At 43.1% G+C, this 27941-nt stretch overlaps 1 protein-coding gene across 4 annotated transcripts in view; it reads left to right on the top strand.

The window, feature by feature from the left end:
* tarbp1 (TAR (HIV-1) RNA binding protein 1) overlaps nucleotides 1-27941 on the top strand; it is a 170546-nt gene that overhangs the window by 16161 nt on the left and 126444 nt on the right. For all 4 annotated transcript variants that reach the window (XR_013499614.1, XM_078229496.1, XM_078229497.1 and 1 more), the window contains exons 7-12: nucleotides 1164-1299; nucleotides 2162-2258; nucleotides 7563-7652; nucleotides 13283-13421; nucleotides 18978-19077; nucleotides 21624-21796. Coding sequence is in view for 3 of the 4 variants with exons in the window: in XM_078229496.1 (XP_078085622.1) it covers nucleotides 1164-1299; nucleotides 2162-2258; nucleotides 7563-7652; nucleotides 13283-13421; nucleotides 18978-19077; nucleotides 21624-21796 (735 nt within the window). In the remaining variant the exon portion in view is untranslated. The remainder of the gene's footprint in view (nucleotides 1-1163; nucleotides 1300-2161; nucleotides 2259-7562; nucleotides 7653-13282; nucleotides 13422-18977; nucleotides 19078-21623; nucleotides 21797-27941) is intronic.

Genomic DNA, 27941 nt, shown 5'->3' with positions numbered 1-27941 from the left:
AATTATTTTGCACCCAGAACAATTGAGCATCCTTTTTTATTTTGTTTTCTCTGTTAGTTTGGCGATGTTTAAATAATTAGTGAATAATTAATATATAACAAGTATTTACAGCATCCATCATCTAAAAGGCACAAGTCGGGAGTGTGATGGACTATTCTCCGCTTGCCTGGATGAGTGCAGCTCCAACGACATGCGAGAACCTTAACAGGGCTAAAGCAGCCTACTTGATTGGCACCCCATCCACCACTTAAACATTCACCCCCTCCCACCACCGAACTGCAGTGACAGCAATGTGTACAATCTACTAGAGGCACTGCAGCCGGTATTCCGTCCCCCTTTGACAGCACCTTGCAACCCACGAACCCAGGAAGGACAGCAGATGCACGGGGACACCAGCAATGTGTCCTCAGGCAACTAGGGATGGGCAATAAATGCTGGCCAGCCAGCGACGCCCATGTCCCACGAATGAATAAAAAAAAAATTACTTGCAATTTCCCCTCCGAGTCACAGACCATCCTGACTTGGAACTATATTGCTGTTCTTTCACTGTCGTTATATCAAAATCCTCGAACCTCCTCCCTAACAGCACCGTGTGTGTACCAACCCCACATGGATTACAGCAGTTCAGAACAGTGTCTCACCACCACCTACTCAAGGGCAATTAGGGATGGACAACAAGTACCAGCCCAGCCCGTGATATCCATGTCCTGTGAAAGGGTATAAAATAAAGATTTGTAGTTGCTATAAGGCTAAATATAAAATAAATAATTATAGTTACTATACAGTTAGATCATTAGTATAATTAAGTATGGTTTGTAAGTGTTTTTCAGTTGGAAACCTCCACCACTTAAAAAAACAGTATATCAGGGATCATTCCCTGTTCTAACCTGATGAGCAATGCTACAGTCATTAAAATAAAATTATGATGCACCATAAAATGTTAGTGATTGAAATATTTTGATATTTTAATCCCAATCCAATACTTATTAGATAACATATTGCACTTGCATTGACAAATGTATATTGAAATTCTTTATTATTAATGTATATCATGTTTGGAGTCTGGAAATAATTTGCAGTTTGTCTCAGGGGTGCTGTTTGTTGTTGTCTTTTGAACTGCTTTGTATGGAAAGCCAAAAAAATGTTTTATTTCCTTTGATTAGGTGACTTCCTCATGAAGTTGATTAAGAGCATGGCTGCCAAGCACTGGTGCGCTATCCCCATACTCTTCATCTCTCGAGCCCTGGTGCACATCCCCTCTCGCAAAACCTGGGGAGTAGAAGGGCTTCATGCTCTTCGGTAAGGATGATTGCAGAAGATTAATTTTGACTCTACTGACAACAATTTAAGACTCCGTGCTCTGCCATGGAATGGGGTTAGTGGTTGAGGCAGAAGCTATGTCAACACTGGAGATTGGAATGGATAGTTGGATAAATGAAAAAGGACTGAAGGGAATAGGGTGTGCGAATGTTATTAGAAATGTTTGCTCACATAATGGGGTAAATGCTAACATGGACTTTTTGCGCTGAGACTTTTGGTTCTTTTAAAAAGGCAGAAACTTGTTGAAAAATCTTGTTGAAAAATGGGGCGGCACGGTAGCACAGTGGTTAGCACTGCTGCTTCACAGCTCCAGGGTCCCGGGTTCGATTCTCAGCTCGGGTCACTGTCTGTGTGGAGTTTGCACATTCTCCTCGTGTCTGCGTGGGTTTCCTCCGGGTGCTCCGGTTTCCTCCCACAGTCCAAAGATGTGCGGGTTAGGTTGATTGGCCAGGTTAAAAATTGCCCCTGAGGTGCATAGGTTAGAGGGATTAGTGGGTAAATATGTGGGGGTAGGGCCTGGGTGGGATTGTGGTCGGTGCAGACTCGATGGGCCGAATGGCCTCCTTCTGCACTGTAGGGTTTCTATGACTTCTATGACTTCTAAAATGGTACACTTTATGGGTGATCATTTTACAATACTATTTCACTGCAAACTACACTTTAAAATTTTGAGCCTACTGTTGTGTTACGGGATGTGCTTAACACCTGCAACTAGAATACATCATGAACCATTGTAATATGCCTTTTGTCTGTGAAGGAACATATTTAAATAAAAATCTTTATTTACCCTTCTGGAAAATACTAACATTTGGCCTTTATTTTTACCTCTGTTGCTTTACAGAGAAGTAATACGCTGCACTATGACCAATCACCAAGTGTTGTTGCGAGGAGCAGCTCAGTGCTACCTTCTGCAGACTGCAATGCATTTAACTAATGTGGTAAGGAATTCTTACTCCTTTAACTCAACACCTGTAAGGAATCTCTTCGTGCAACAGCTGTGCTGGAGCCTTAATGAAATGTAACCTGTAGATGTAAAAACAGAAAATACTGGAACTACTCAGCAGGCACCATGTGTGGAGAGAAAGGGTTAACATTTTCAGGTCTGTGACCTATCATCAGAATTGGGAAAAGTTAGAGGTGTGACTGCTTCATGGTATACCTCTATTTACATACAAGAATTACGCTGGTTAGGCCCTAACTGGAGTACTGCGTGCAATTCTGGTCACCACGTTATAGGAAGGATGTGATTGCACTGGAAAGGGTGCAGAGATGATTTTCCAGGATACTGATTGGGCTGGAGGGTCTGAGCTATGAGGAGAGATTGGAAAGGCTGGGGCTCTTTTCCTTGGAGCAGCAAAGCTTGAGAGGGAACCTGATAAAGGTGTGTAAGATTATGAGGGGCAGATGGACTGGATCGGAAAGCTCTTTTTCAATTAGTGGAGGGGCCAGATTTTAGCTAAGAGATTTAAGCTAAGAGGTAGCAGGCTAAGGGGGGAGTTGAGGAGAAACATTTTCACCCAGAGGGTGGTGGGAGTCTGGAACTCACTGCCTGAAAAGGTGGCTGAGTCAGAACTCTCGTAACATTGAAGAAGTATTTAGATGTTCACCTGCACTACTGTAACCTCCAGGACTATGGGCCAAGTGCTGGAAAATGGGATTGGTGTAGTCAGATCTTTACTGACCAGCGTGGGCATGATGGGCTGATGGCTTCCTTTGTGTAAACGTCTATGCATCTATGAATTGCCCTGGACTTCTGATGGCCTGTCATTTTAAATCTCCCCCTTGTTCTCACACTGACGTCTCTGTCCTCGACTGACTTCATTGTTCCAGTGAAGCTCAACATTAGCTTCAGGAACATCTTTCGATTAGGTACTTTACAACCCTCTGGAATGAACATTGAGTTCAACAAGTAGAAGTCTTGTATTAGAGAACTTGAATATTACTGAAAAAAGAGACGTGTCAAAGCTTTTCATCTTGCACTGATAGACCATTTTGCACGAATACCAGTATAAGGGGAAAACATGAGGGTACACTGTTGGAGAGACTTGTTACATGTTTTTAGTGACGTCGTTAATTGCATTACCAAACTGTTTTGATTTGATTTATTATTGTCACGTGTATTAACATACAGTGAAAAGTATTGTTTCTTGTGCGCTATACAGACAAAACATACTGCTCATAGAAAAGGAAACGAGAGAGTGCAGAATGTTGATCATAGCTAGGGTGGAGAGAAAAATCAACTTAATGCGAGGTAGGTCCATTCAAAAGTCTGACGGCAGCAGGGAAGAAGCTGTTCTTGAGTCGGTTGGTACGTGACCTCAGACTTTTGTATCTTTTTCCCGATGGAAGAAGGTGGAAGAGAGAATGTCTGGGGTGCATGGGGCGGCACAGTGGTTAGCCCTGCTGCCCCAGTGCGAGGGACCAGGGTTCGATTCCCGACTCTGTTCACTGTCTGTGTGGAGTTTGCATGTTCTCCCCATGTCTGCATGGGTTTCCTCTGGGTGCTCCGGTTTCCTCCCACAGTCCGAAAGATGTGCTGGTTAGGTGCATTGGTTGTGCTAAATTCTCCCTCAGTGTACCCGAACAGGCGCCAGAGTGTGGCGATTAGGGGATTTTCACAGTAATTTCATTGCGGTGTTAATGTAAGCCTACTTATGACACTAATAAATACACTAATAAATAAACTTCTAAACTTCTAATTATGCTGGCTGCTTTGCCGAGGCAGCAGGAAGTGTAGGCAGTCAATGGATGGGAGGCTGGTTTGTGTGATGGATCGGCTACATTCACGACCCTTTGTAGTTTCTTGCTTTCTGCTCAAGTGAGTTTATGATGTGGACGTGTTTCAAATGGTTATCGTTTATGGTGCAGTCATCGAGTGAAGCAATATGGCGGCATAATCTGATCAAATTGCAAAATGAAAGAAATCCACACACCTCAAATCAAGCACCGTGTAGAACATGGTGTAAATTAGTAACCCTATTACCAATCTGTTCAATCTCATCTTGTATAAACGCTCACTTTATCGTGGGCCTCAGAGCATAAATTGTTGTTTTCCCCGTACACTCTTATTCTTGCGGGATGTCCTGATGTGTTTTAATTTGATGTTTTTAAGTTTCCTTTGTACTTTGATTTCTGTTCGGGCTGTTCCCCCTCCTTTTGGGGAGCTGCCCCTTTTACTTTGTCCTGACTTGATCTGAGTTTGTTTATTTGGTTTGACCTAAAAAGAGGGCAAGATGATGGTGGCGCAGTGGCTAGCATTGCTGCCTCACAGCGCCAGGGACCCGGGTTTAATTCTTGCCTCAGTTCACTGTCTGTGTGGAGTTTGCACATTTTCCTCGTGTCTGCGTGGGTTTCCTCTGGGTGCTCCGGTTTTTCTCCTCAGTCCAAAGATTTGTGGGTTAGGTTGATTGGCCATGCTAAATTATCCCTTAGTGACAGGGGGATTAAGAGGGTAAATGTATATGGGGTTATGGGAAAGGGCCTGGGTGGGATTGTTGTCAGTGCAGGCTCGATGGGCCAAATGGTCTCTTTCTGCACTGTAGATTCCATGATTGTATGAAAAGCTTTGCCATGTCTCTTTTGTTTCAGCAATACATGAGTTCAACAATTTCAGACCATAACCTCTGTCCCCTCTCTGTTTCCTTTCTTTACTTGTTCCAGTTTCTCTTTCTTTCAGCAGCACTCCTGCTCGAGGCACATCCTTTGTTTCTTAACTTGCCACATTGCCATTCCCTTTGGCCCCGGAAGACTTCTTCTGTCATTCAATCTCCTGTTTTTTTAGCCTATCATGGGCCACCTTTTGTTCATATCCCCCACACCACTTGCTTAAAACCAATAACATCTCTGACCTTTTCCAGTTCTGATGAAAAGTCACGGACCTGAAACATTGACCCCGTTTCTCTTCTCGGATATTACTGTAACCGGCTGTATTTTCAGCATTTTGTTTTCAGTTCAGATTTCCAGCATTCCCTGTTCTGTTTTTCGATTCCCGTCGAGTTAGTGTCAGCCATACAGTATATAGGAACAAGAACAGAGGATGCTGGAAAACCTCAGCAGGTCTGGCAGCATCTGTCAGGAGGGAAAGTATAGTTAACGTTTCATCAGAACAAGAGAGGGAGAATGTCTTAGATATCAGAGTGTAGCTGTGAGAGATTGCAGCAAAATGGAGCAACATTTCTTTTTGGACATTTCTTTCATTTTCCAATCTCTTCTATTTGTCAACATTAAGAGCATTCAAATGGTTATTGGATAAACATATGGATGATATTGGAATAGTGTAGATTAGAGGGGCTTTAGATTGGTTCCACTGGTCGGCGCAACATCGAGGGCCGAAGGGCCTGTACTGCGCTGTAATGTTCTATGTTCTATTTGTTGACATATATTGCACTTCACCCAAGAAGATATGATGATCCAGGCAGCGTACACTCACCACAAGTGCTGCAATGGGGTTGAAATGAAGTGAATGATAAAATGTTCTTTCGTCTCAATCGTCAGAATTAAGTGCCATGAGATGGGATAAACAGATTAGAAATTGAACACTCAGTTGAGTTGTTGGCTTGGTGCAAACTTTCCGTTTGTGACTATACCCAAACTTGACTGCTGTGGAAGACCAATTTGTTGTAATTTTTGGACGTGCAATCGGCAATGAGAGTAATTCCACTGAGGACTTTTAATGAACCAAGTTCCATTTCCAATGAAACCCGGAGCTAAAGCTGCTGTACAGTTTATAACTTTGTCCAAAGTTTAAGCTTGGTTGTCCATTTCTAAAAATTTTAATCTCAATGAATAAACTGTTAAGGAGAATGATGGGCATGAGGTAACTGGGCTTCAGATAATTGAAGCAGAATGGGTCAGGTATGTAATCTTTCATTTGTACATATGAAAAAAACAAAATACAAGTTCTGAAGCAACTTCGTTTGGACAGAGACAGAAAATGGGGGAGAAAAAAACCAGTCTGAAATGATGCAAAGCAAACGATTTGATTCAAATGATTTAAAATGACTTCGTTAATCGATCTGGAATTCTTAGAGTCATAGAGGTTTACAGCATGGAAACAGGCCTTTCGGCCCAACTTGTCCATGCTGCCCTCTTTTTTAAGCTAGTCCCAATTGCCCGCATTTGGCCCATATTCCTCTATACCCAGCTTACCCATATGACTGTCCAAATGCTTTTTAAAAGACAAATTTGAACCTGCTTCTATGACTGCCTCTGGCAGCTCGTTCCAGGCACTCACCACCCTCTGAAAAAATTGCCCCTCTGGACCCTTTTGTGTATCTCCCCTCTCACCTTAAACCTATTGTGCAGGTGGCACGGTAGCACAGTGGTTAGCACTGCTGCTTCACAGCTCCAGGGACTGGGTCCGATTCCCGGCTTGGGTCACTGTGTGGAGTTTGCACATTCTCCTCGTGTCTGCATGTGTTTCCTCCGGGTGCTCCGGTTTCCTCCCACAGTCCAAAGATGTGTGGGTTAGGTTGATTGACCATGCTAAAATTGTCCCTTAGTGTCCTGAGATGCGTAGGTTAGAGGGATTAGCGGGTAAATATGTAGGGATATGGGGTAGGGCCTGGGTGGGATTGTGGTCGGTGCAGACTCGATGGGCCAAATGGCCGCTTTCTGTACTGTAGGGTTTCTATGATTCTATGCCCTCTAGTTTTAGACTCCCATACCTTTGGAAAAAGATATTGACTATCTAGCTGATGCCCCTCATTCTTTTACAGACCTCTATAAAATCACCCCGAAGCTTCCTACGCTCCAGGGGAAAAATGTCCCAGTCTATTCAGCCTCTCCTTCATAACTCAAACCGTCAAGTCCCGGTAGCATCCTAGTAAATTTTTTCTGTACTCTTTCTAGTTTAATAATACTCTTTAATAGGGTGACCTGTATGCAGGAAACCTGTTTGAATCCTGGGTCTTCCAGATTGGAGTATAAAGGTTTAGAATAAAATGTTTTACTCTGCTTCGTATTTTGGAAACTAAAATACTTAGCAGGTGAAGCCCTTAGTTGTTTTTCCATTTCCACAATCTTCGATTGAAATTCTATCTCCTTTGTCGATCTGTTTTGTTTTTCAAGACTCACTTCAATTTTCCTCAAGTACCCACTCCACATTTAAGGAGATAAGTGAGATCTGTAAGTGATTCCTGTTGCAAACAACTATTATAGATAGTAAGTTGTTGTCACTGTAATATTGCTGAAGTGTATTTCTGCCACTGGAGATAAACAAGCACATTTTTTTGTCCCCTTAGGAAAAAGTGACACTGTCTGACATTTCAAATTTCCTGGTGTCCATTCGAACCGAGGAGGCTTTAACACGGGGTACAAAATTGTGGATGGAGGTATGAGAATAAAAATGATCGTGTATGGAGTACATCTGTATGTAAAGAGCAGAAACCATGTATTATTGGTTAAGCTGCCCATATAGTTTCTGTAAGTACAACACCAGGTTAAAGTCCCAACAGGTTTATTTGGTAGCACGAGCTTTCGGAGCATTGCCCCTTCATCAGGTGAGTGGAGAGTTGGGTTCACAAATACAGCAAATGTTGACAGAGATCATGGTTGGAATGCGAGCCAACCATTATCTTGCAATCGAGTCTCTCTATATATGCCATGTTTGTGAACCCAACTCTCCAGTCACCTGATGGAGCAGCGCTCCGAAAGCTCGTGCTACCAATCGCTTCTCGGCCTTTTGGCTAAGATCAAGTGTATGGACGGCAGCCCATGGTCGGCCGCACTTGGTTGAGGTCATTAGGTTACGCTGAGGCTTCATATGTTTCATATGAAGCAATTTTTAAAAGCGGCATCTCGGCCTTTTGGCTAAGATGCAAATGAGCTCAAGTCTTGGAGGAGGAACCTCCCCCTTCTCCAATCAGCTTGGCTCATGTAGATCGGGCCCAGGACAGGGTGGTTTGGTCGCTTGCCCTGTCTTGTCAGCCTGGATCTGAAATGTCTCAACTTGTTGAGACTCTGAATTGGATTTGATTTGATTGAATTGGAAAAGTATTAAAAAAAAACCTGTTGTACTTTTAACCTGGTGTTGTGAGACTTCTTACTGTGCTCACCCCAGTACCTATCCCTGTCCAACGCCGACACCTCATCATAAAGTTTCTGGCAACTTTCTTTAAAACGTTTCAAAGTCACTTTTCCTAGTGTTGTGCAGTGTTTTGAAAATTTGATCAGACATTTACATTGTTTCATAGTAGCTGCTTAAACAGGAGGAGGGGGGTTAATCTACTTTCATCCCTCTCCCTGGCACCCGCCTGAGCCTGAAACACACACTTCAAGAGTTGCATTGCTTTAATCTAAAACAACCCAAATGCACTTTTAAAGGATTTAAAGGAATTTCCCTGAAACTATATGGTGGCTCAACCAGTAATACACGGCTTCTGCTCAAAAGGAGGGTTTTAAATGGCCATTGGTGTAAAAATGTCTGTGATCAGGAATGTTTTGGATTTGTGAAGTCATGATGTGACTATCTTTCATAAAGGATCAGGGAACCTCCGCAAAGACACTCAAACTCTGGAGGGGGGGGGGGGAGGAAGTTGCTTTCAACCTTGTATTCCATTGAATATGGTTGATCTGTTGAGGTGCTTTGAGATGTTTAAACGATCTGAATAAATACACAGAAGCTATTTCCTGTGGTGGGAGGATCCACAACAAGGGGGCTTTGACTTGAAAATTAGAGGTTGGCTGATGTCAGGAAGCACTTCTTCACATACAGGATTGTGGACATCTGGAACTCTCCCTAAAAGCCCGAGCCAGCTGCTAGATCAATTTGAAAATTTATAACTGCAATTGGTAGATTTTGTATTAGGCAAGGATATTCGGAGTTACAGAACCAAGGCAGGTTCACCATGTTGAGATACAGATGAGCCACGAATGGTGTAACTGAAGTGACTGATTGGCTTATTTCTGTTTCCATGTTCTCTCTAATATAAGTCTATAAATCACCACTGCCAGTTCTCCAGCGCTGTTTTTACATCCAATAGTCCTTTGGTAGTACAGAACTTGAGTATTACTGCAATAAAAGGCGTGCCAAAGTTTTTTGTCTTGCATTCATCAGGACATTTCAAGAATATACTGGTATCCTTGTGAAGTCTCCTGATGAGTGCAGGGCAAAAAACTTCGACATGTCTCTTTCACATTTAAGTGGAAGCAGCATGAAAACCAGCTTGCATGCAGGAAAATTAATAATTATCATTGGTTTTAATATGGGCAGAGCTATGATTAGTTTCTAACTTCCCTTGAGGGCAACATCAGAATGGTGCAGAAGTCCCAGTAAAATATTGGATGATGTAATTATTGGCGTAAGTCACTTGCGCCGTAATTTCATAGAATCCCTGCAGTGCAGAAGGAGGCCATTCAGCCCATCGAGTCTGCACCGACCACAATCCCACCCAGGCCCTATTCCTGTAACCCCACATATGCTAATCCATCCCTGATACTGGGGTCAATTTAGCATGGCCAATCAACCTAACCCCCACATCTTTGGACTGTGGGAGGAAACCGGAGCACCCGGAGGAAACCCACGCAGACACAAGAAGAATGTGCAGACTCCGCACAGACAGTGACCCAAGGCCGGAATTGAATCTGGGTCCCTGGCGCTGTGGGACAGCAGTGCTAACCCACTGTGCCACTGAGCCGCCCCTTTCTTTTGCACCATTCGAGGGATCCACATCAGATCTGCCATTGCAGTGGAGCGAGTCCCAGGAAAATCTGTCCCTTAGTTGTGTTCGGCAGTAAGGCAAAGCATGTGATAGCGAATTGCCCGCCTCTTCGCGACACCAAATGAAAACAGCCTGCGGATTCAACCTCTCTTCCTACTGGCAAGACTAAGTTACACCCGTGTGTTTTACAAGCCGCTGTACCACTATATTCCTGCTGGTGGTGCTGCTGACCTGCTAAGCATCATTATTCTCAGTGTAGGTTCTGAATGGTACTGCAGGTCTGAAATGGAGTTTGTGTTCCCCACCGTAAATCCCCAATGCATCGTATTGATACAAAATATAGTGGACAATATTTTCTATGAGTTTATAACTCTTGTTTTGATCAGCATTCTGAGACGTTTTGAGGAGGTGGCTAGGGAAGAATCAGCTCTGCTGGTCACTAGATCACACACGATAATGAAAAAAGACTTGCATTTATATAAAAACAAAATACTGTGGATGCTGGAAACTTGAAATAAAACAAAATGCTGGGAAAATTCAGGTCTGGCAGCAACTGTGAAGAGAATCAGTGTTAATGTTTCAAGTACATGACATTGCCGCACTCTCTCAGTACTGTACTGCCTTGTCTTATGTGCCCAAGTCCCAGAATCTTCTAACTCGGGCAAGAGCGCGACCAATTGAACCACAGTTAACATGAAGACAAGATGAAGGTTGTTAAAGTTTTTTTCACAGTAACTTCATTGCAGTGTTAATGTAAGCCTACTTGTGACATTAATAAATAAAAACATTTTAAAAACGTATGAGACATCTATGAAATTGGAACTGAATCTGTGGTGGTTTGTCAAGGGAAGTGGATAAATATTTGGCATAAATATGGAGTGAGGGCAGGAAATATATCTTAGAACATAGAACATTACAGCGCAGTACAGGCCCTTCGGCCCTCGATGTTGCGCCGACCAGTGGAACCAATCTAAAGCCCATCTAACCTACACTATTCCAATATCATCCATATGTTTATCCAATAACCATTTGAATGCTCTTAATGTTGACGAGTCCACTACTGCTGCAGGCAGGGCATTCCACGCCCTTACTACTCTCTGAGTAAAGAACCTACCTCTGACATCAATTTAAAGCTATGTCCCCTCGTGTTAGCCATCCGAGGAAAAAGGCTCTCACTATCCACCCTATCTAATCCTCTGATCATCTTGTATGCCTCTATTAAGTCACCTCTTAACCTTCTCTCTAACGAAAACAACCTGGTAAATCTCCTCTGCACCCTTTCCAACACTTCCACATCTTTCCTATAATGCGGCGACCAGAACTGTACGCAATACTCCAAGTGCGGCCGCACCAGAGTTTTGTACAGTTGCAGCATGACCTCCTGGTTCCGAAACTCAATCCCTCTACCAATAAAAGCTAACACACCGTACGCCTTCTTAACAACCCTATCAACCTGGGTCAGATTCCACAGATACCATGGACTGATTTACTTCCATCAATGTAAAGTTTGATAATTGGAGCTAGGAGTTACAATTTATTGTTCAGCTGTTATAATATGCCTTTTAGCCAGCTGTCAATATTCATGTGATTATGTTCCTGAGAAGCGCACAAGGGTGGCGCGGTGGCACAGTGGTTAGCACTGCTGCCTCAAGTGCCAGAGACCCAGGTTCGATTCCGGCCTTGGGTGACTGTCTATATGGAATTTGCGCATTCTCCCCGTGTCTGCATGGGTTTCCTCCGGGTGCTCCGGTTTCCTTCCCCAGTCAGGCTGGGGCGTGGCTTGGAGGGGAACGTCCAAGTGGTGGTGTTCCCATGTGTCTACTAAACTACCAGGACAGTAGAAGGTGAACTCGATGGACAGTGGTCTTTTTTTCATTTAGCAATTCCTGTGTTTCTACTTTTCTCATATGTAGTGTTTGAGGAATTTTGTTGTTGGAGGCCATTTAGGGCCTTGGTTCAACATTTCAGACCAAGGACAGCACCGTCAACAATGCAGAAATCCTCCCCCCCTGACCACAATTGTCCTTTTGAATGGATGCTGCTGTTGCTTGCCAGTCATGCAGCACAGATGCATTGGTTAAACCAAAAGAGAAAATGCTGGAACATCTCAGCAGGCCAGGCAGCATCTATAAGGAGAGAAAAGAGCTGACGTTTCGACTCCAGAAGACCCTTTGTCAAAGTTTGTTGTAGATTGTATTAGACGCATTGGTTTTCACCTTCCTGAATTGCCTAGATTGAAAGGTAGCAGATGCGACTCTGACAATCAAGAAAGGATGAAGAGAGAAAACAAACTACAGACCAGTTAGCGTGACATCAGTAATAGTAAAATGCTCAAGTCTATTAAGAACATGGTAGTGGTACTTAGAGAATCACTGCAGTTACACAAAGTCAGCATGGTTTTGTGAAAGGGAAGTATTGTTTGACATGTTTAATTCATTTTTGAGGATGTAATTAGCATGGTAGATAAAGGGCAAAGGCAGAGGATGTAGCATATTTGGTTTTTCAGAAGGCGCGCAATGAGGTGCCACACTAGCTCGTTACCCAAGATTAGGACTCTCAGTATGGGGCACTATATTGGCATGGTTGGTTAACAGGCATAAACCAGAGGGTAGGGATAAACAGGTCGTTTTGAGGATGGGAGAGTGTATCTAGTGGAGCTCTTCAAGGAACAGTGCTTGGGCTTCGGAAATTACAATCTATACTAATGACTTAAATGAGGGGACTGAATTAAACATATCCAGATTTTCTGACGATACAAAGTTAGGTGAGAAGGGATTCTGTGAGAAAGCTGTAAAGAGAATACAAAGGAATATACACCAATTTAGTGATTTGGTGAGGAGGTGTGTCAGATAGTGTATACGGTGATATACAAAACCATCCACTTTGGCAAAAGAACTCGGAGAGTTTGAACTGCTATTTTCTTCTGCTGATTTCCTGCTCTAATCTCCCCACTTCTCCTGCTGGTGGTGGGTGTATGATATATCGTCACTGGGAACATTCCGGTACCTGGGCAATGTGCTTGTTCTTTGTGTGAAAGGTGAGTGGTCGAGTCCAGTCCTGCATCATCTGGCATCCACACCTTTCACTGTCCAGCAGTTCTCTGGCCCACCAAGTGAAGAAACTTAGCCTGTTTTTTTTTCTCTCTTTTCTAACTTGGGATGGGAACGGTGGACCTTTTTAACCTGCATTTCAACTTGAATAAGTAATTGCTTGATAGATTTGTTCATACTATAGGTGGATACATTGCCATCATTTATCCAACTTGAATCTAATTTCTTGGTTCTTGTGGATTTTTATTTTAGTTGTGCGTGTGGTTACACAGTAATGACAGAAAGTTTAGGCCTGAAGAAGGTGCCACTGAGATGCCTGTGAAGAGATCTGCCTTAAGTGTCTACGTCCAGAATCTAGTGGAACAATACATGAAGGTTCCAGCGACTGAAGGTAAAAGGCTCACTTGGAGTATTTTCGTCAATTGTATTTTGTTTCTGCTATTTTAAGTGTTTGGGAAGGTCTTGTAGTGCAGTGGATTGTGTCCCTGCCTCTTAAGTCAAGACGCTTTGGGTTTGGGCATAATGCAGGATATAATGGCCAAGTGTCCATAGTGTGGCCAAACGGGTTGAGTAGCAACCTGTAAATCCTGCCACTCGGTTCGATAGAGAGTCTCCTGGTCGCCCATGCTTGATGTGGAGTAGCACCTCTCGAGCCTCTGCCGACCTGTTCCAGCCACATGAACAGACATAAGCAAATGCTTTGTCTGCCTCAAGTGCCGCTCGAATTGGGGAGGAGATGAAGGCAAGTTGTAATTATCTAGTTCAATGCTACACACCAGTGAGAGGGTGAACCAGCCTCTTAAGCCTGCACCGCCATTTAATGAGATCATGGCTGACCCGTATCTTAACTGCAATCACTGACCTTGACTTCACACCATTGTCCAGCAAAAAAAACCTGAAGATTTCAAATTTAAAATGAATTGAGCTGGCATTTACTGACTGTGGGGGAGACCTTTTACTGCCCTTTGTGTGAAAAATTACAAGTTTTATAATTTGTATCCTGAACAATGTGGTTCTGATTTTAAGATCCTCTTGCCTTAAACCTCTTTCACTAGTTGCCTCCTCTCTCTCTCTCTCCCTTGTGCGCGCCCCGGAGAGCCTATCTCTAACTCTTAACAATTCCTTTAAGAATGCCACACTGCATGGACTGCAGCAGTTAAAGAAGGCAGCTCACCACCACCTTCTCGAGGGCAATTAGGAATGGGCAATAAATGCTGGCCTAGCCAATGAAACCTACGTCCCTTAAATGATTTTTAAAAAACTGGAAGCCTTAATCAAAATAACCCTTAACCCGCCATATTTCAAGGAAGACAAGCCAGGTTTATGATTTCTGCTCATGAACTGATCTTTTGAACTGTGATAATGTTTTGATGGACCTACTTTGTTTGGCTTTGTCCTGTTTTAACATAGAAACATAAAAACCTAGAAGCAGGAGGAGGCCATTCGGCCCTTTGAGCCTGCTCCGCCATTCATTTTGATCATGGCTGATCATTGAATTCAATATCCTGATTTCCTGCCCCGCCCCACATCCCTTGATCCCTTTAGTCACAAGAGCTATATCTAATTCCTTTTTTAAATCAGACAATGTTTTGGCCTCAACTACTTTCTGTGGTAGTGAATTCCACATATTCACCACCCTCTGGGTGAAGAAATTTCTCCTCGCCTCAGTTCTAAAAGGTTTACCCCTTATCCTCAAACTATGACCCCTAGTTCTGGACTCCCCCACCATTTGCTCCAAAATAGATGACCTTACATTTTATCTGTGTTAAAAATTAATTTATAGGTACCAACCACAGTTCTGTCTATTCACTCAATATCCATACCTTGCTAATTTTATGCTTCTTCCTCTGCTAACTGCAATTTTTAAGGGTGGCACAGTGGTTAGCATTGCGTCAGGGACCCGGGTTCGTTTCCCGGTTTGGGTCACGGTCTGTGTGGAGTTTTCACGTTTTCTCCGTGTCTGTGTGTGTTTCCTCCGGGTACTTCAGTTTCTTCCCACAGTCCAAAGATGTGTGGGTGAGGTTGATGGGCCATGCTAAATTGCCCCTTAGTGTCAGGGGTGTTAGCAGGATACGTACGTGGGGTTACGGGGATAGGGTGAGATTGTTGTCGGTGCAGGCTCAATGGGCCGAATGGCCTCCTTCTGCACTGTAGGAATTCTCTGATTCTTCTATGATTCTTATCGATGCTACGTATTATACCACCAATCTGTATGTCATTGGCAAGCAATTTTGGGTCAGGAAAATGTTACCCAAGTCTATATAGTACATAGTGAATAGTTGAAGGCAAGCTTAGATCCTAATGGGACATCAGTAGTCACTTTACTATCTTTGCTTCCTGTCTTCTACTGCCCTAACTAATCACCTAGCCAGGTCAATAACGTACTTTGTATTACTTAGTTTTAGAATGTCTTCTGGGGAGGAAATGTCTTTAAATTGTTCAAACATTCTTGTGTGCTTTTGTTGTCACTTTAGCACTGCACGGGTGAAATTCCTTAAAGCACTGAGCTGTGGAAGTTGTCATGAAAACATAGAACAGCTCTGCTATTGTAATGCCAGCAAGAATTAAAATACAAATGCTCCACGGGGCTTTAAATAACAGGATTCCAAGCTCGGCATCGGACAAGGCCTTCTGTAAACCTTCGGACAAGTTGTCTTTTTCCCTTGAACGTTTGCCTTTCTCCCGCTTGCTGCTCCCTATCTTGTCACTCTCTACAGCAGCAGTCCATTTTCTCCTTTACCATTCGCTACTGTTGCCTTTCACTCTCAAATCCAATGCATTTCCATTACTTCTGATATGCCTGCCTAAACTGCCCATTACCATTACCTGTACCTTCGCTGCTGAATAATCTTTGACTATGCCCCAGGAAGCTGTGGAGGACAAGTCCTTGGACATTTTCATGGTTGGGATTGGTAGGTTTTTAATGAGTAGAAGAATTAAGGGTTACAGTGTTAAGGCAGGAAAGTGGACTTTGTGAGTGTTAGATCAGCCATGATCTTATCAATTGGCAGAGCAGGCTCAAAGGACTGAATGGCCAACTCCTGTTCCTATTTCTTATGGTGTTGCATCCTCACTCCTCTCAGATCAAACTATTCACCTTCGTGCCCACCACCCCTTTGCAAACCATATCCAAACTTCTTGGAATCCAAATGGCACCTTTTCTAGCACCTTAAACCATTCAAACACAGTGAGCGATGCCAAGCCGCATCCATGTGATTAAGTACTGAATATCCTTCTGCTCCACTCTTTTGCTTTTTGGCCCCAGTGGTAAGTTGTACATTTATATTTATGGAAAACATAGTTCTTGTCTTCTACTGGTTGAGGGGCGACCTGATAGAAGTCTACAAGATTATGAGGGGCATGGACAGTATGGATAGCCAAAAGCTTTTTCCTAGGGTGGAAGACTCAATTACTAGTGGGGCATAGGTTTAAGGTGCGAGGGGCAAGGTTTAAAGGAGATGTACGAGGCAAGTTTTTTACACTGAGGGTGGTGGGTGCCTGGAACTCGCTGCCGGGGGAGGTAGTGGAAGCAGATACCAATGTGAGTTTTAAGGGGCATCTGGACAAATACGTGAATAGGATGGGAATAGAGGGATATGGTCCCTGGAAGGGTAGGGGGTTTTAGTTCAGCCGGATAGCATGGTCGGTGCAGGCGAGGAGGATCGAAGGGCCTGTTCCTGTGCTGTAATTTTCTTTGTTCTTTGTATTTTATTATATGACGTTTTCCACATGGTGATGTATATTCCATTTTTGAGACTGAACTGCTGACCAGTAATATTTCTATACTCTACTTTGGATATCATCCTCACAAGCATTCATGAAGTGCAGCAAAGCTGGAGGCCAGACACCACACTGCCATATCAAGTATTGAAGAAAATTTGTTTCAGGATAAGCCTGTTGCATTAATCTAGAGGTTATGGTCCTGCTTGATGTATATCCTTCCAAACTTGCCATGATGCATTCACCAGGCAGCAGCGCTTTGTGTGTTCTGATTTTTCTCTCCCACAACTCTGTAAACGATTGCAGAGTTGAAAAGTGGAACATTTTTCTATTTTGGGCACTTAGCGTCAGTATTAAGCATTCCCAGGTGACATCTCGCATGAGTCAGATGCAGAGTAAAACCTCAACAATAGATCGTAGCTACAGTCTCAAAAGAGCATCATTGTGACTTTCTTCTTCTTACTCCAGTCATCCTTAAAAGGTTTAATGGATTTGGTTGGGTGGGGAGCATTTATTTTATTATTAGTATTCTCCAATAGATGCAAACTGCACTTATTGAAAAAAAGTGAAGCACTTCTTAAGTTTAAAAACATCATATTTTTAACCTGTTAGGCAATATGCAACTAACCATTAGTAAGCTTCTGTGGGACTGGTACTTCCAGTTCAAGTCTGGTTTGAAACTGCAGCTTCAATTCAATTCAGCACGTGTGCTTTTTCACATAATAGGTGCTTCCTTTTGATGGTATCCCCCAGCTGACCTGGAGGTTTGAGGCTGGGAGGTCAAGGGGGGTGAAAAAGTTGGATACAAGCCACTTATTTCTTAATAAGAAAAATAGTTAAGCATTTCGGCAAGGCACGCTTTTTTCTATGATGACCTGAAAGTAGTGGAGTTGTAGCCAGATTGGTGGGACTGGGAGCTGTGATGATAATCTGAATTTAGCAGGGGAGCGTCAGCCAGAATTGGAAATGTTGGTTTATTTTTTTAAAGCAATGTCTTGTGGGGATTAAATCATAGAGAGATAAAATAATATTTTTGCATATAAAATTTTTAAAATCTTAGATTTTAATACTGACAGTCGCATTTAAAATTACCTAACTGTACGCAATCGTAAAGGAATAGAACCATAGAACCATAGAACATTACAGCACAGAAACAAGGCCTTTTGGCCCTTGTCTGTGCTGAACCATTTTTCTACCTAGTCCCACTGACCTGCACCTGGACCATATCCCTCCACACCCCTCTCATCCATGTACCATGAATGGTATAGATTTTTTTCAAAACTTAGATTAGGCCTTATTTTGAGTTCTACATACTATTTTGGCAGCACAATATAGAAAATAAATTGAAGTTGTAAAGAGCATAAAGCGCAGATTCACCAGAATTTACCTACGCTTGCTAACCTACATACAAACAGATGAATTAGGAGCAGGAGTAGGCTATTCAGTCCCTTGGGCCTGCCCTATCTTTTGATAAGCTCATGGCTGATCTGATTGTGATCTCGCCTCCATTTTCCTGTCTATCACCGATACCCTTTGATTCTCTTGTCAATCCAGAATCTACCTAAGATCAAAGCAAATTTCTGTGGATGCTGGAATTTGAAGCAAAAACAGAAAATGCAGAAAAATCTCAGCAGGTCTGACCGCATCCGTGGACAGAGAACGTAGCTAACGTTTCAAGTCTGGATGACCCTTCATCAGAACAATTTGTATTGCTACTTTCTACGGGGAAGAACAAATGGGCACATAACCGCATTGTTGGATGAGAGCAGAGTGGTCAGAAATTCTATGAGCCACCAGTATAGAATCCCTACAGTGCAGAAGGAGGCCATTTGGCCCATCAAGCCTGCACCAACAATGATCCCACCCAGGCCCTATCCCCGTAACCCCATGTATTTAACCAGCTAGTCCCCCTGACACTAAGGGTCAATTTAGCATGGCCAATCAACCTAACCCGCATATCTTTGGACTGTGGGAGGAAACCGGAGTACCCGCAGGAAACCCTCACAGATACGGGGAGAATGTGCAAACTGCACCCAGACAGTGACCCGAGTCCAGAATTGAATCCGGGTCTCTAGCGCTGTGAAGCAGCAGTGCTAACCACTGTGCCACCGTGCCACCCCAATGCTTTATGTGAAGATAGAAACTTATTGACCAGCCAATCTGAATGCTGCAGGTATGATCAATGCAACAGATATTACATTTAACATCCATTTGCTGTGCTTTCTAGGAGAAAATGCCAGTTTCGTGCCAGACTGGTTTGAAGCCCAGCTTGTTGCACGGATGATTCTCCTTGCTGCTGACGTCGAAGAGCAATATAGCACTGAAAGGTAAAGTCTGTTATTCTAAATGTGTGTTTGCAATCTGAAGCGTGCTTGTGTCTTTTATTTTTTATTTTGTTTTGCTGTCAGTGGGTTCACATTCGGTAGCTGCAACCAAGAGGGAGAATTGATGCTAGTCTGTGATTGAAATGTATTGGTGCAGTGTTTGATGTTTCCTTGTGTCAAATTAAACTGTGAAATATAGCCTGCAGCATCATTGTAGATTTTTGTCATTCCGAATTTGGGTTGTTACTGGTGGACATATTGGAGGGAACAATTTCTGGTGATTGACTTATCACACAAAAGGCGCATATTACATTGTTAAATTGTATGAGTTTCTTTTATTCATTCGTGGGACATGGGCATCTCTGGCTGGGCCAACATTTATTATGTGGAGATGCCGGCGTTGGACTGGGGTAATCACAGTGAGAAGTTTAACAACACCAGGTTAAAGTCCAACAGGTTTATTTGGTAGCAAAAGCCACACAAGCTTTCGGAGCTCCAAGCCCCTTCTTCAGGTGAGTGGGAATTCTGTTCACAAACAGGGCATATAAAAAGACAGCCTGTCTTGCCTGGAGACAATACATATCTTTTTAGCCTGTCTTGATGCTCTCTCCACTCACGTTGTTTGTTTCTTAAAGACTTGATTAGTTGTAAGTATTCGCATTCCAACCATTATTCATGTAAATTGAGTCTGTGTCTTTATATGCCCTGTTTGTGAACAGAATTCCCACTCACCTGAAGAAGGGGCTTGGAGCTCCGAAAGCTTGTGTGGCTTTTGCTCCCAAATAAACCTGTTGGACTTTAACCTGGTGTTGTTAAACTTCTTACAACATTTATTGCCCATCCCTACTTGCCTTTCGAGGGCACTGGCTCTGGAGTCACATGTGGACCAGACCGGGTAAGGACAACAGATTTCCTTCCCTAAAGGACATGAGTGAACCAGATGGATTTTCCCAACAGTTGACAATGGTTTCATGGTCATCTGTAGACTCTTAATTCCAGATTTTTAAAAATTAAATTTAAATTCCACCATCTGCCGTGGCGGGATTCGAGCCCGGGTCCCCAGAACATTAGCTGAGTTTCTGGATTAATAGCCTAGCGATAATAATCTCGCCAAATGGCCTGTGCTTTAAATTCTAACAGGTTGTGCACCATTTCTCACGTTGCTTGTCACTGTACTTTACGTCTCTTTTACACTCTTCCTTCTGCGCCAATCCCTAACTCAAGGCAAGACGTGCTAAACTTGATAGTCATTTTCTATTTAAACGTCAGATGTTTAAGCAATGCAATACAAAATTGAATTTTTACCTGGCAGAAGTAGAAAGAGAACAATGAAGAGGAGGAGAGTGGCACTTTTTGAGGGGTGGCTGAGGAAAAAATATCCAGGGAAGAAAGGGTGGTTTATTTTTATTCTGGAAAATAGGGACAGGAGGAGATCATTCAGCCCCTCGAGCCTGCTCCACCATTCAGTTAGTTCATGGCTGATCTGTATCTTAACTCCACATCTCCTTTACCTAACAAAAATCTATTTATCCCAGTTTTTATATTTTCAGTTGACCAGCTTTTTGGGAAGAAAGTTCCAGATTTGCACTCCTGTTTCTATGGCGAAGTGCTTTTGGGCATCGCCTGTGTACAGCCTCGCGCCAACTTTGAGGCTATGTCCCCTTGTTCTGAGCTCACCCACCAAAATTAACCAGAAAAGGGTTATTTTATTCATGATGGATAGGATCTAATTAAATGCCAGCAAAAGACCACGCTGACACAATTTACATGTGAGATGTGTTTGCGAGAAGTTGAAGTGGGTGGGGTACAGATGGAAGACCAAAATAATTCATCCCTTAACTGTACGTGTGAGTGAGCCAGCATTGGATTGTGCATATTCCCTGCAGTGTTCTGTTACTATGAAGATGAAACTTATACATTCATGTCTCAAAAGGAAAACGATGCTTTGCAATGATGTGTCATAACAAAAGCAATGTTTCTGTTCACGCGACTTGTCAAGCAATTATTACATAACTGGGCAGCATGGTGGCACAGCGGTTAGCATTGCTGCCTCAGCGCCAGGGACCCAGGTTCAATTCCGTCCTTGGATGTCTGTCTGTGTGGAATTTGCATATGCTCCCTGTGTTTGCGTGGGGTTCCTCCGGATGCTCTGGTTTCTTCCCATGTTCCAAAGATGTGCGGGTTGGGGAACTTGGTCATTCTAAAGTGCCATTTAGTGTCCCAGGATGTATGAGAGGTTAGCAGGGTAAGGATGGTGGGGTCACAGGGACCTGGATAGGATGCTCCGTTGGAGAGTTGGTTTAGATGTGATGAGTTGAATGGCCTCCTGCACTGTAGGGATTCTATGAACTTGAATTTCTCAAATTTAGTGTTGCAAGACTAATGCAGAACATGGTTAAGAGGCTAGTGTGAAGTCTTCGACTTTTGAAAATTCTGTGCATGTGCCTAGCTAGTAAACTGCTGTAAATGCAATTTTTCATGCATTTTCTCTATTAATGACTCTATATATATATATATATATATATATGTTTTTTTAATGTTTAATTTAGCGTCCTTGACAGTGGGGATCGGAAGCCCTTGGCTTGTTTCTTGCATCCCCTTACAGATGCTTTATGGAAGCTGAACACTCATGCCTACTTACCTGTACTGAAAGCGGATAAGAGCCTGCAATTGTTGTTGAAGCTGTTGGAGACGTCCCCCTCAAAACAAGACATCACAAAAGGTTAGTTAAGCCCTTACTTTAAAACCTTGTGCTACATCCGCAGACGTAAAAGGTTTCCACAGACTTCAAGTAACATGCTTTCCTTGCCGTTTTTTCTCTCTCTCTTACGTTCTTCCCCTTCTGCTGAGTGTTTTGCTGCCTTGGTGGATTGCAATTCCATAGCTTCCAAATGCCACCCACAGGTGACCACGACATTACGCCTGTTCCCACGTTATCTGCCGTCCAGCAAAGTATATTTCCAGCAGACAATGGCCATTGACATCCAAGAGCAGGAATTCTGCCTGAGTCTTTATTTTTCTGCTCTGCAGATGCATTTGTAGCTGTCCTCCCACCATTCTGGCTGAAATCTGAAGACTCAGCACTGAATAAGGCTTGAATCTGGGACCTTCCCAGTTTGGTTCTTATTGGGCTAATTTGGGATGGCAAAGTTTGGGTGATCTTTAGAATCTCAGCACAGGAGGGGAGTTGGGGGCAGAGCCCGATTGTGTGCTTGACAGACCTCCTTATTAAGCACTGATATGAGGAGAAATCTATTCGCTCAGCGGTGAATCTTTGGAATTCTCTCCCCCAGAGGGCTGTGGAGGTTCTGTTACTGAGTATGTTCAAGATTGAGATTGATAAATTTCCACATATTAAAAGTATCAGGGAAAGTGGGGATAGTGTAGGAAAATGGTATTGAAGTAGAAGATCAACCAAGATCTCATTGAATGACAGAATGGGCTCAAAAGGGCTGAATGGCCCACTCCTATTTTTTGCGTTCTTATAATCTTATTCCCACTGTTTCACTTGCACTGGTCTGACAAGGGTTGGGATGGGATGTAGAGTTTGTGTGGGATGACAAAGCATCCGGTAACATCCCTGGGAGCATGCACTGCACTGTGGATGGCCCAGGGTCTTTTCCCCCCTGTCTCCACAACGGGTGGCACAGTGGTTAGCACTGCTGCCTCATGGCGCCAGGGACCCGGGTTCAATTCCCGGCTTGGGTCACTGTCTGTGCGGAGTTTGCACGTTCTCCCCGTGTCTGCGTGGGTTTCCTCTGGGTGCTCTGGTTTCCTCCCACAGTCCGAAAGACATGCTGGTTAGGTGCATTGGCCATGCTAAATTCTCCCTCAGTGTAACCCGCACAGGCGCTAGGGTGTGGTGACCAGGGAATTTTCACAGTAACTTCATTGCAGTGTTAACGTAAGCCTACTTGTGACTAATAAATAAACTTTAAAACAAAGTAGAGATTCTAGCTGCAGCAGACATGAGAATGTGGCATGAAAAGAGTGTTGCCAGAAGAAGCAAAGAGTCTCCAGAAAGACAGTCATCTCTTACGAGTAGCTGACCAACACATTTCCCCGCCTTCGACAGAATTTCTTCCATTATACCTCGAACTAACATTTCCCCTGGGACTGTGCTATTTAAAATTCACAAGTTGTTTTAATATTCTTAAACATCATGCCCCTCCCCCTAAAATGTGTGGACAGGAGATAACGCAAAGAACTGTCAGCGCATATTTAACTCATCCATTTTACATTTTTCCTGTTGTCATCAGATACCAATTTCTCAAACAGTTGGAAAGTCTCTTATTCTCTGAGACTTAAGGAGAGGTCACAGTATTAATGAAGCAGGGAAGGATAATTGTAATGCTTTCTATTTTAGGGAGCTATAATTGTTGGGATTCTATATTTGATTTGTTAGAGGCTAAATTGTAGATGGACTCATTAGCTGCTTCCTGCACTAAAAAGAGATTATGCTAATTCAGGGTATTGTACTAATCAAGTCTTGCCTTTTTTGGAAGAGTTCAGATGTAGAAGGTTACAGGATGCAGGAAATCTGCTAAGAGGCTTCTTTCATGCTCCTTGGCCATTTGAATTGCAAAGTTTGTCTAAGATGCAGCTGTTAATATTTCACTGTTGACAGTGTTGAAGAGTGAGCGTTCTGATTCGAATCTAATGAAACCTTCCATAACACGATGTAAAAATGTGCTTTAATGTGGCTGATTCTCATTTATGAATGCAGTCCAATTAATTCGCTCAAAGTTTAAATGCGAATACATAATGTGGTTTATTTTGGTATAGAGCTTTTTGTTCAGCCCTCATTCTTTCTTCTTCTTTCTTTCCATCCATCCACTCCAACTCTGTCGCCACTAAATAGATTTGAACATATTTGACTTTTGGGATACACTAAGCACAATTTAAAGAATCCAGTTGTTTTCTCTCCTCTTTAAACAATTTGGCATTAGGGAAAGAATGCTGTGAAGCCTGATCATGGGGGCACTGACGCACTCATTTCCACAATAGGTGGTAATTGGGAGAATAGCTGAATGGCTTTACCAGCTGAGCCACCAGGATTAATTGCAGAAGCCCTGTTTAAAGAGAGTTTTGTCCATTATATTTTAGTTTAATAAGCAGGCAGATGCCAGTTGAACTCTTATTTGTGTGTTTAATTGTTTGGTACGTGCCTCAAGTGCAGTTAATGGCCATCGGAGCAGAGTAAATCGTGTCTCCCACTAGTTGCATGTTGCAATACGTGGGCTTGACTGGAACCTGTGTAAAATTTCCTCTTGCTATATTCCACTTTCCATAACGTTATTACAGTAGGGCGGCACAGTAGCACAGTGGTTAGCACTGCTGCTTCACAGCTCCAGGGTCCCGGGTTCGATTCCCGGCTCGGGTCACTGTCTGTGTGGAGTTTGCACATTCTCCTCGTGTCTGCATGGGTTTCCTCCGGGTGCTCCAGTTTCCTCCCACAGTCCAAAGATGTGCTGGTTCGGTTGATTGGCCAGGTTAAAAATTGCCCCTTAGAGTCCTGAGATGCGTAGGTTAGAGGGATTAGCAGGTAAAATATGTGGGGGTAGGGCCTGGGTGGGATTGTGGTCGATGCAGACTCGATGGGCCGAATGGCCTCCTTCTGCACTGTAGGGATTCTATGATGATTCTATGATGATTCTAGGCTGTGCATCTGAAATCTGAGTTCTTTTTACATGAAGTGACCCACCATGTTCCTGTTTGACATGTAAACTGTTTGTAAAGAATATTTCATCATCTATAATTGTTAAAGTCAATTGGGGAGCTATTGGAGATTGAAAGACACTTGTATTCTTTCAGTTGTCAACCTCTATGCTCTGCCCTTTCTAAAGAATGGTATTTTGTATACATCAGGGAGTAGGAGTAACCAAAAATTTAATTGTGACAAATTAACGCATATTTATGCCAGAACCCCTGAATATGAAAAGAGGCAATGCTTTTATGGAAACGTATTTGTCAAACTATGCTGTGAAGGCTGAAAAGCAGGATTATCATGAAATCAAGAGCAAGTAACATGATTTGCTTCAATAAAATTTGCATCATGGCGCTCTGTGTTTAACAGGGCAGACTTGCCAAAAATGAACCCAGTTCAGTTTTCAAATAAGAATGTGTCCGGGCTCCATGTTACAGCAACTTAATCAGTTAGTTCAGTGGCCCCAAATTAACATTGCTAATGTCGCATTAATTAAACATTTTGGATGCTAGCCTGACCATTTCCTCTTTTGTAATATAGATGGAGGCTCTTCTGCAAATCTTCTAAAGCAGTTTCTATTATGCTGCAAAATGTTTGACTAACCAGTCCAAATAATGGTCATTGTTTGCCATATCACTTCATGTTGGTGAAACCTGTGCACGTGCATAAATAGACTAGTGTTAATACCACTAGGCCATCGAGTCCTGAAGGCGGCAGTACAGGTAGATAGTATGGTGACAGCATACGGAATGCTTGCCTTCATTAGCCGGGGCATAGAACATCGGAGCGGGGAGGTCTTGGTACAACATTATCAAACATTGGTTACACCACAGATGGAATATTGCATGCAGTTCTGGTTGCCACACTATCGGAAGGATGTGATTGCACTGGAGAAGGTGCGGAGCAGATTTACCAGCATGTTGCCTGGATGGAAAGTTTCAGCTACGAGGAGAGACTGGATAGACTGGGTTAGTTTTCCCTGGAGCAAAGGGGGCTGAGGGGGGGGGGGAAGGATCTGATAGAGATTTTGAGGCATTGTTAGGGTAGATAGTAAGAATCTTTTCTCCATCGCAGAGATGCCCAAGACCAGAAGGCATCTGTTGAGGAGTAAGTGGTTTAGAGGGGATCTAAGGAAACATTTTTTCACCCAGAGGGTGGTGGAAATATGGAACGTGCTGCCTAACAGGGTGATGGAGGCAGGTAATCTCGCAACATTTAAGAAGCATCTGGACAAGCACTTGGTCCATAACCTCCTAAGTTAGGAGGTTATGGACCAAGTGCTGGTTAATGGGTTTAGTACAGATTGGTATTTGGTTGGCGTAAACATGGTGGGTCGAAGGGCCTGCTTTTGTGCTGTCTGACTCTTGAGTTTCCCTTTTGTAATATAGATAGAGGCTGTTCTGCAATCTTAAGCAATTTCTATTATGCCGCAAAATGTTTGGCTAACCAGTCCAAATAATGGTCATTGTTTGCCATATCGCTTCACGTTGGTGAAATCTCTGCATGCATATAAAAGAATCATCCCTTATCATGAAGTAAGAAGCACCTCTCATCAGCTGCAACCTTTCAGGTGTTTTTGGCTGTATTCTTTTGATACCTAAAAAAATCTAGCAATCTCAGTCTTAAAAAGGAAATCTGCCGTCCTTGCCCGGTCTGGCCTACATGTGACTCCAGAGCCACAGCAATGTGATCGACTCTCAACTGCCCTCGGGCAGCTAGGGATGGGCAATAAATGCTGGCCGGCCAGCCAGCGATGCCCATGTCCCACAGAATGAATAAAACAAAATCCAAATTAATTGTCTTGAGACCTAAGGATGGTTTTACTTTTTTTAGAGCAGACTTGGAACCAGTTTTCTGCCAGATCGGCCGATGTTGGCCCCTGACTTGTATTTGCTAATGTGAACAACATGTATGGGGGCATAACAACAAGGAATTGGAAAGCAGTTGTTAAAAGATAGTGATTAACAGCAGAGAGACCAGTAAGTGGCCATAAAAAAAACCCAGAGAAACAAACAAACAATATTCATAAAAGTCAAGCAGAGAGCGATGGAGCGATAGGGAAATGGCCATAAATGCAGCGCAAAGGTCGTCAACTGGATTGAAGATGATAGATATTAAAATTGGGCGAGTGAGAAAGATGAAAGAAACAGTCAAAGAAAATTAAAAGGATCCAGGGGAAATAACAATCTTAGCCTGAAAGATAGCTGCAGAAAGAACGTGGCGGACAGAATTATGAATAGTTTTGTGAAAAAAATGTCAAGTTCAAAATAACCTTCGTTATCAAAATGAGTAATATATTGAGCATTGTAGTGTAGCCATAAACTGCTCAGCTGGATGACATTTAGCAGTGTAACTGCAATATCATGCCAGTTGTGTATCTCTTATCAGGATGGTGGCTGTGTGGCTTGCCATTGCCGCTTAATACATCGATCTGGTAGAAAATATGATTGATTTTCTTAGGCAGTCCTTCAGGATTGAGGGTGACTTTCTTCCACTCGATTTCAGTGGGTTCTGAGATGGCTGATCTCAGTATAATCGGTCACATGCAGGACAAGAATGCTTGGGGAATGGGGTGGATGAATTGTTTGGTGGTTTCTGTATGTATTGTATTGAGAATTACATTGTTCACTTTGCCCCCTTAAGATTATTACACACAAGTCACTGGAGGGAGCCAGGAAAGAGAATAAAGGAGTCCATTGTTTTAACAGCATGTGCAGTCCTCTTTCATGAGATGTGGGCGTTGCCTGCTAGGCCAGCATTTATGGCTCTTGAGAAGGTGGTGGTGAGCCACCACCTTGAACCTCAGCAGTCCATCGTTCCTTCTCTTACACTTCTTTCCCAAGAACTTCACACTGCACGTCTCTGATGCCTTGGCTTCACTGTTGCACGTTCTCAACATATGCGTCCATGTGTTTGATGCCTTCCCAAATGAGTCTTCTCCAGGTTGGTTAGTCACAAGCCAGGGGCTCTCGGGAGTTGGCAAGTATATTTGACCTCTCCAGGGATACTTCGAGGACATCCCTAAAAGATTTCTGCTATCATCCTGGGAGACCCCTGTTGCAACCAGGTTCCAAATAGCCCAATTGTTCTATAGTTCACTGATACGAGTTCTGTAACTGATAGTTGTCAGGCTGATATGATTGTGATAGTTTTTTTAAGA

The sequence above is a fragment of the Mustelus asterias genome, chromosome 15 (assembly GCF_964213995.1).
Source record: "Mustelus asterias chromosome 15, sMusAst1.hap1.1, whole genome shotgun sequence".
Taxonomy (NCBI): domain Eukaryota; kingdom Metazoa; phylum Chordata; class Chondrichthyes; order Carcharhiniformes; family Triakidae; genus Mustelus; species Mustelus asterias.
Note: the sequence above shows the minus strand (reverse complement) of the source record. Positions and strands in the feature narration are given on the sequence as shown.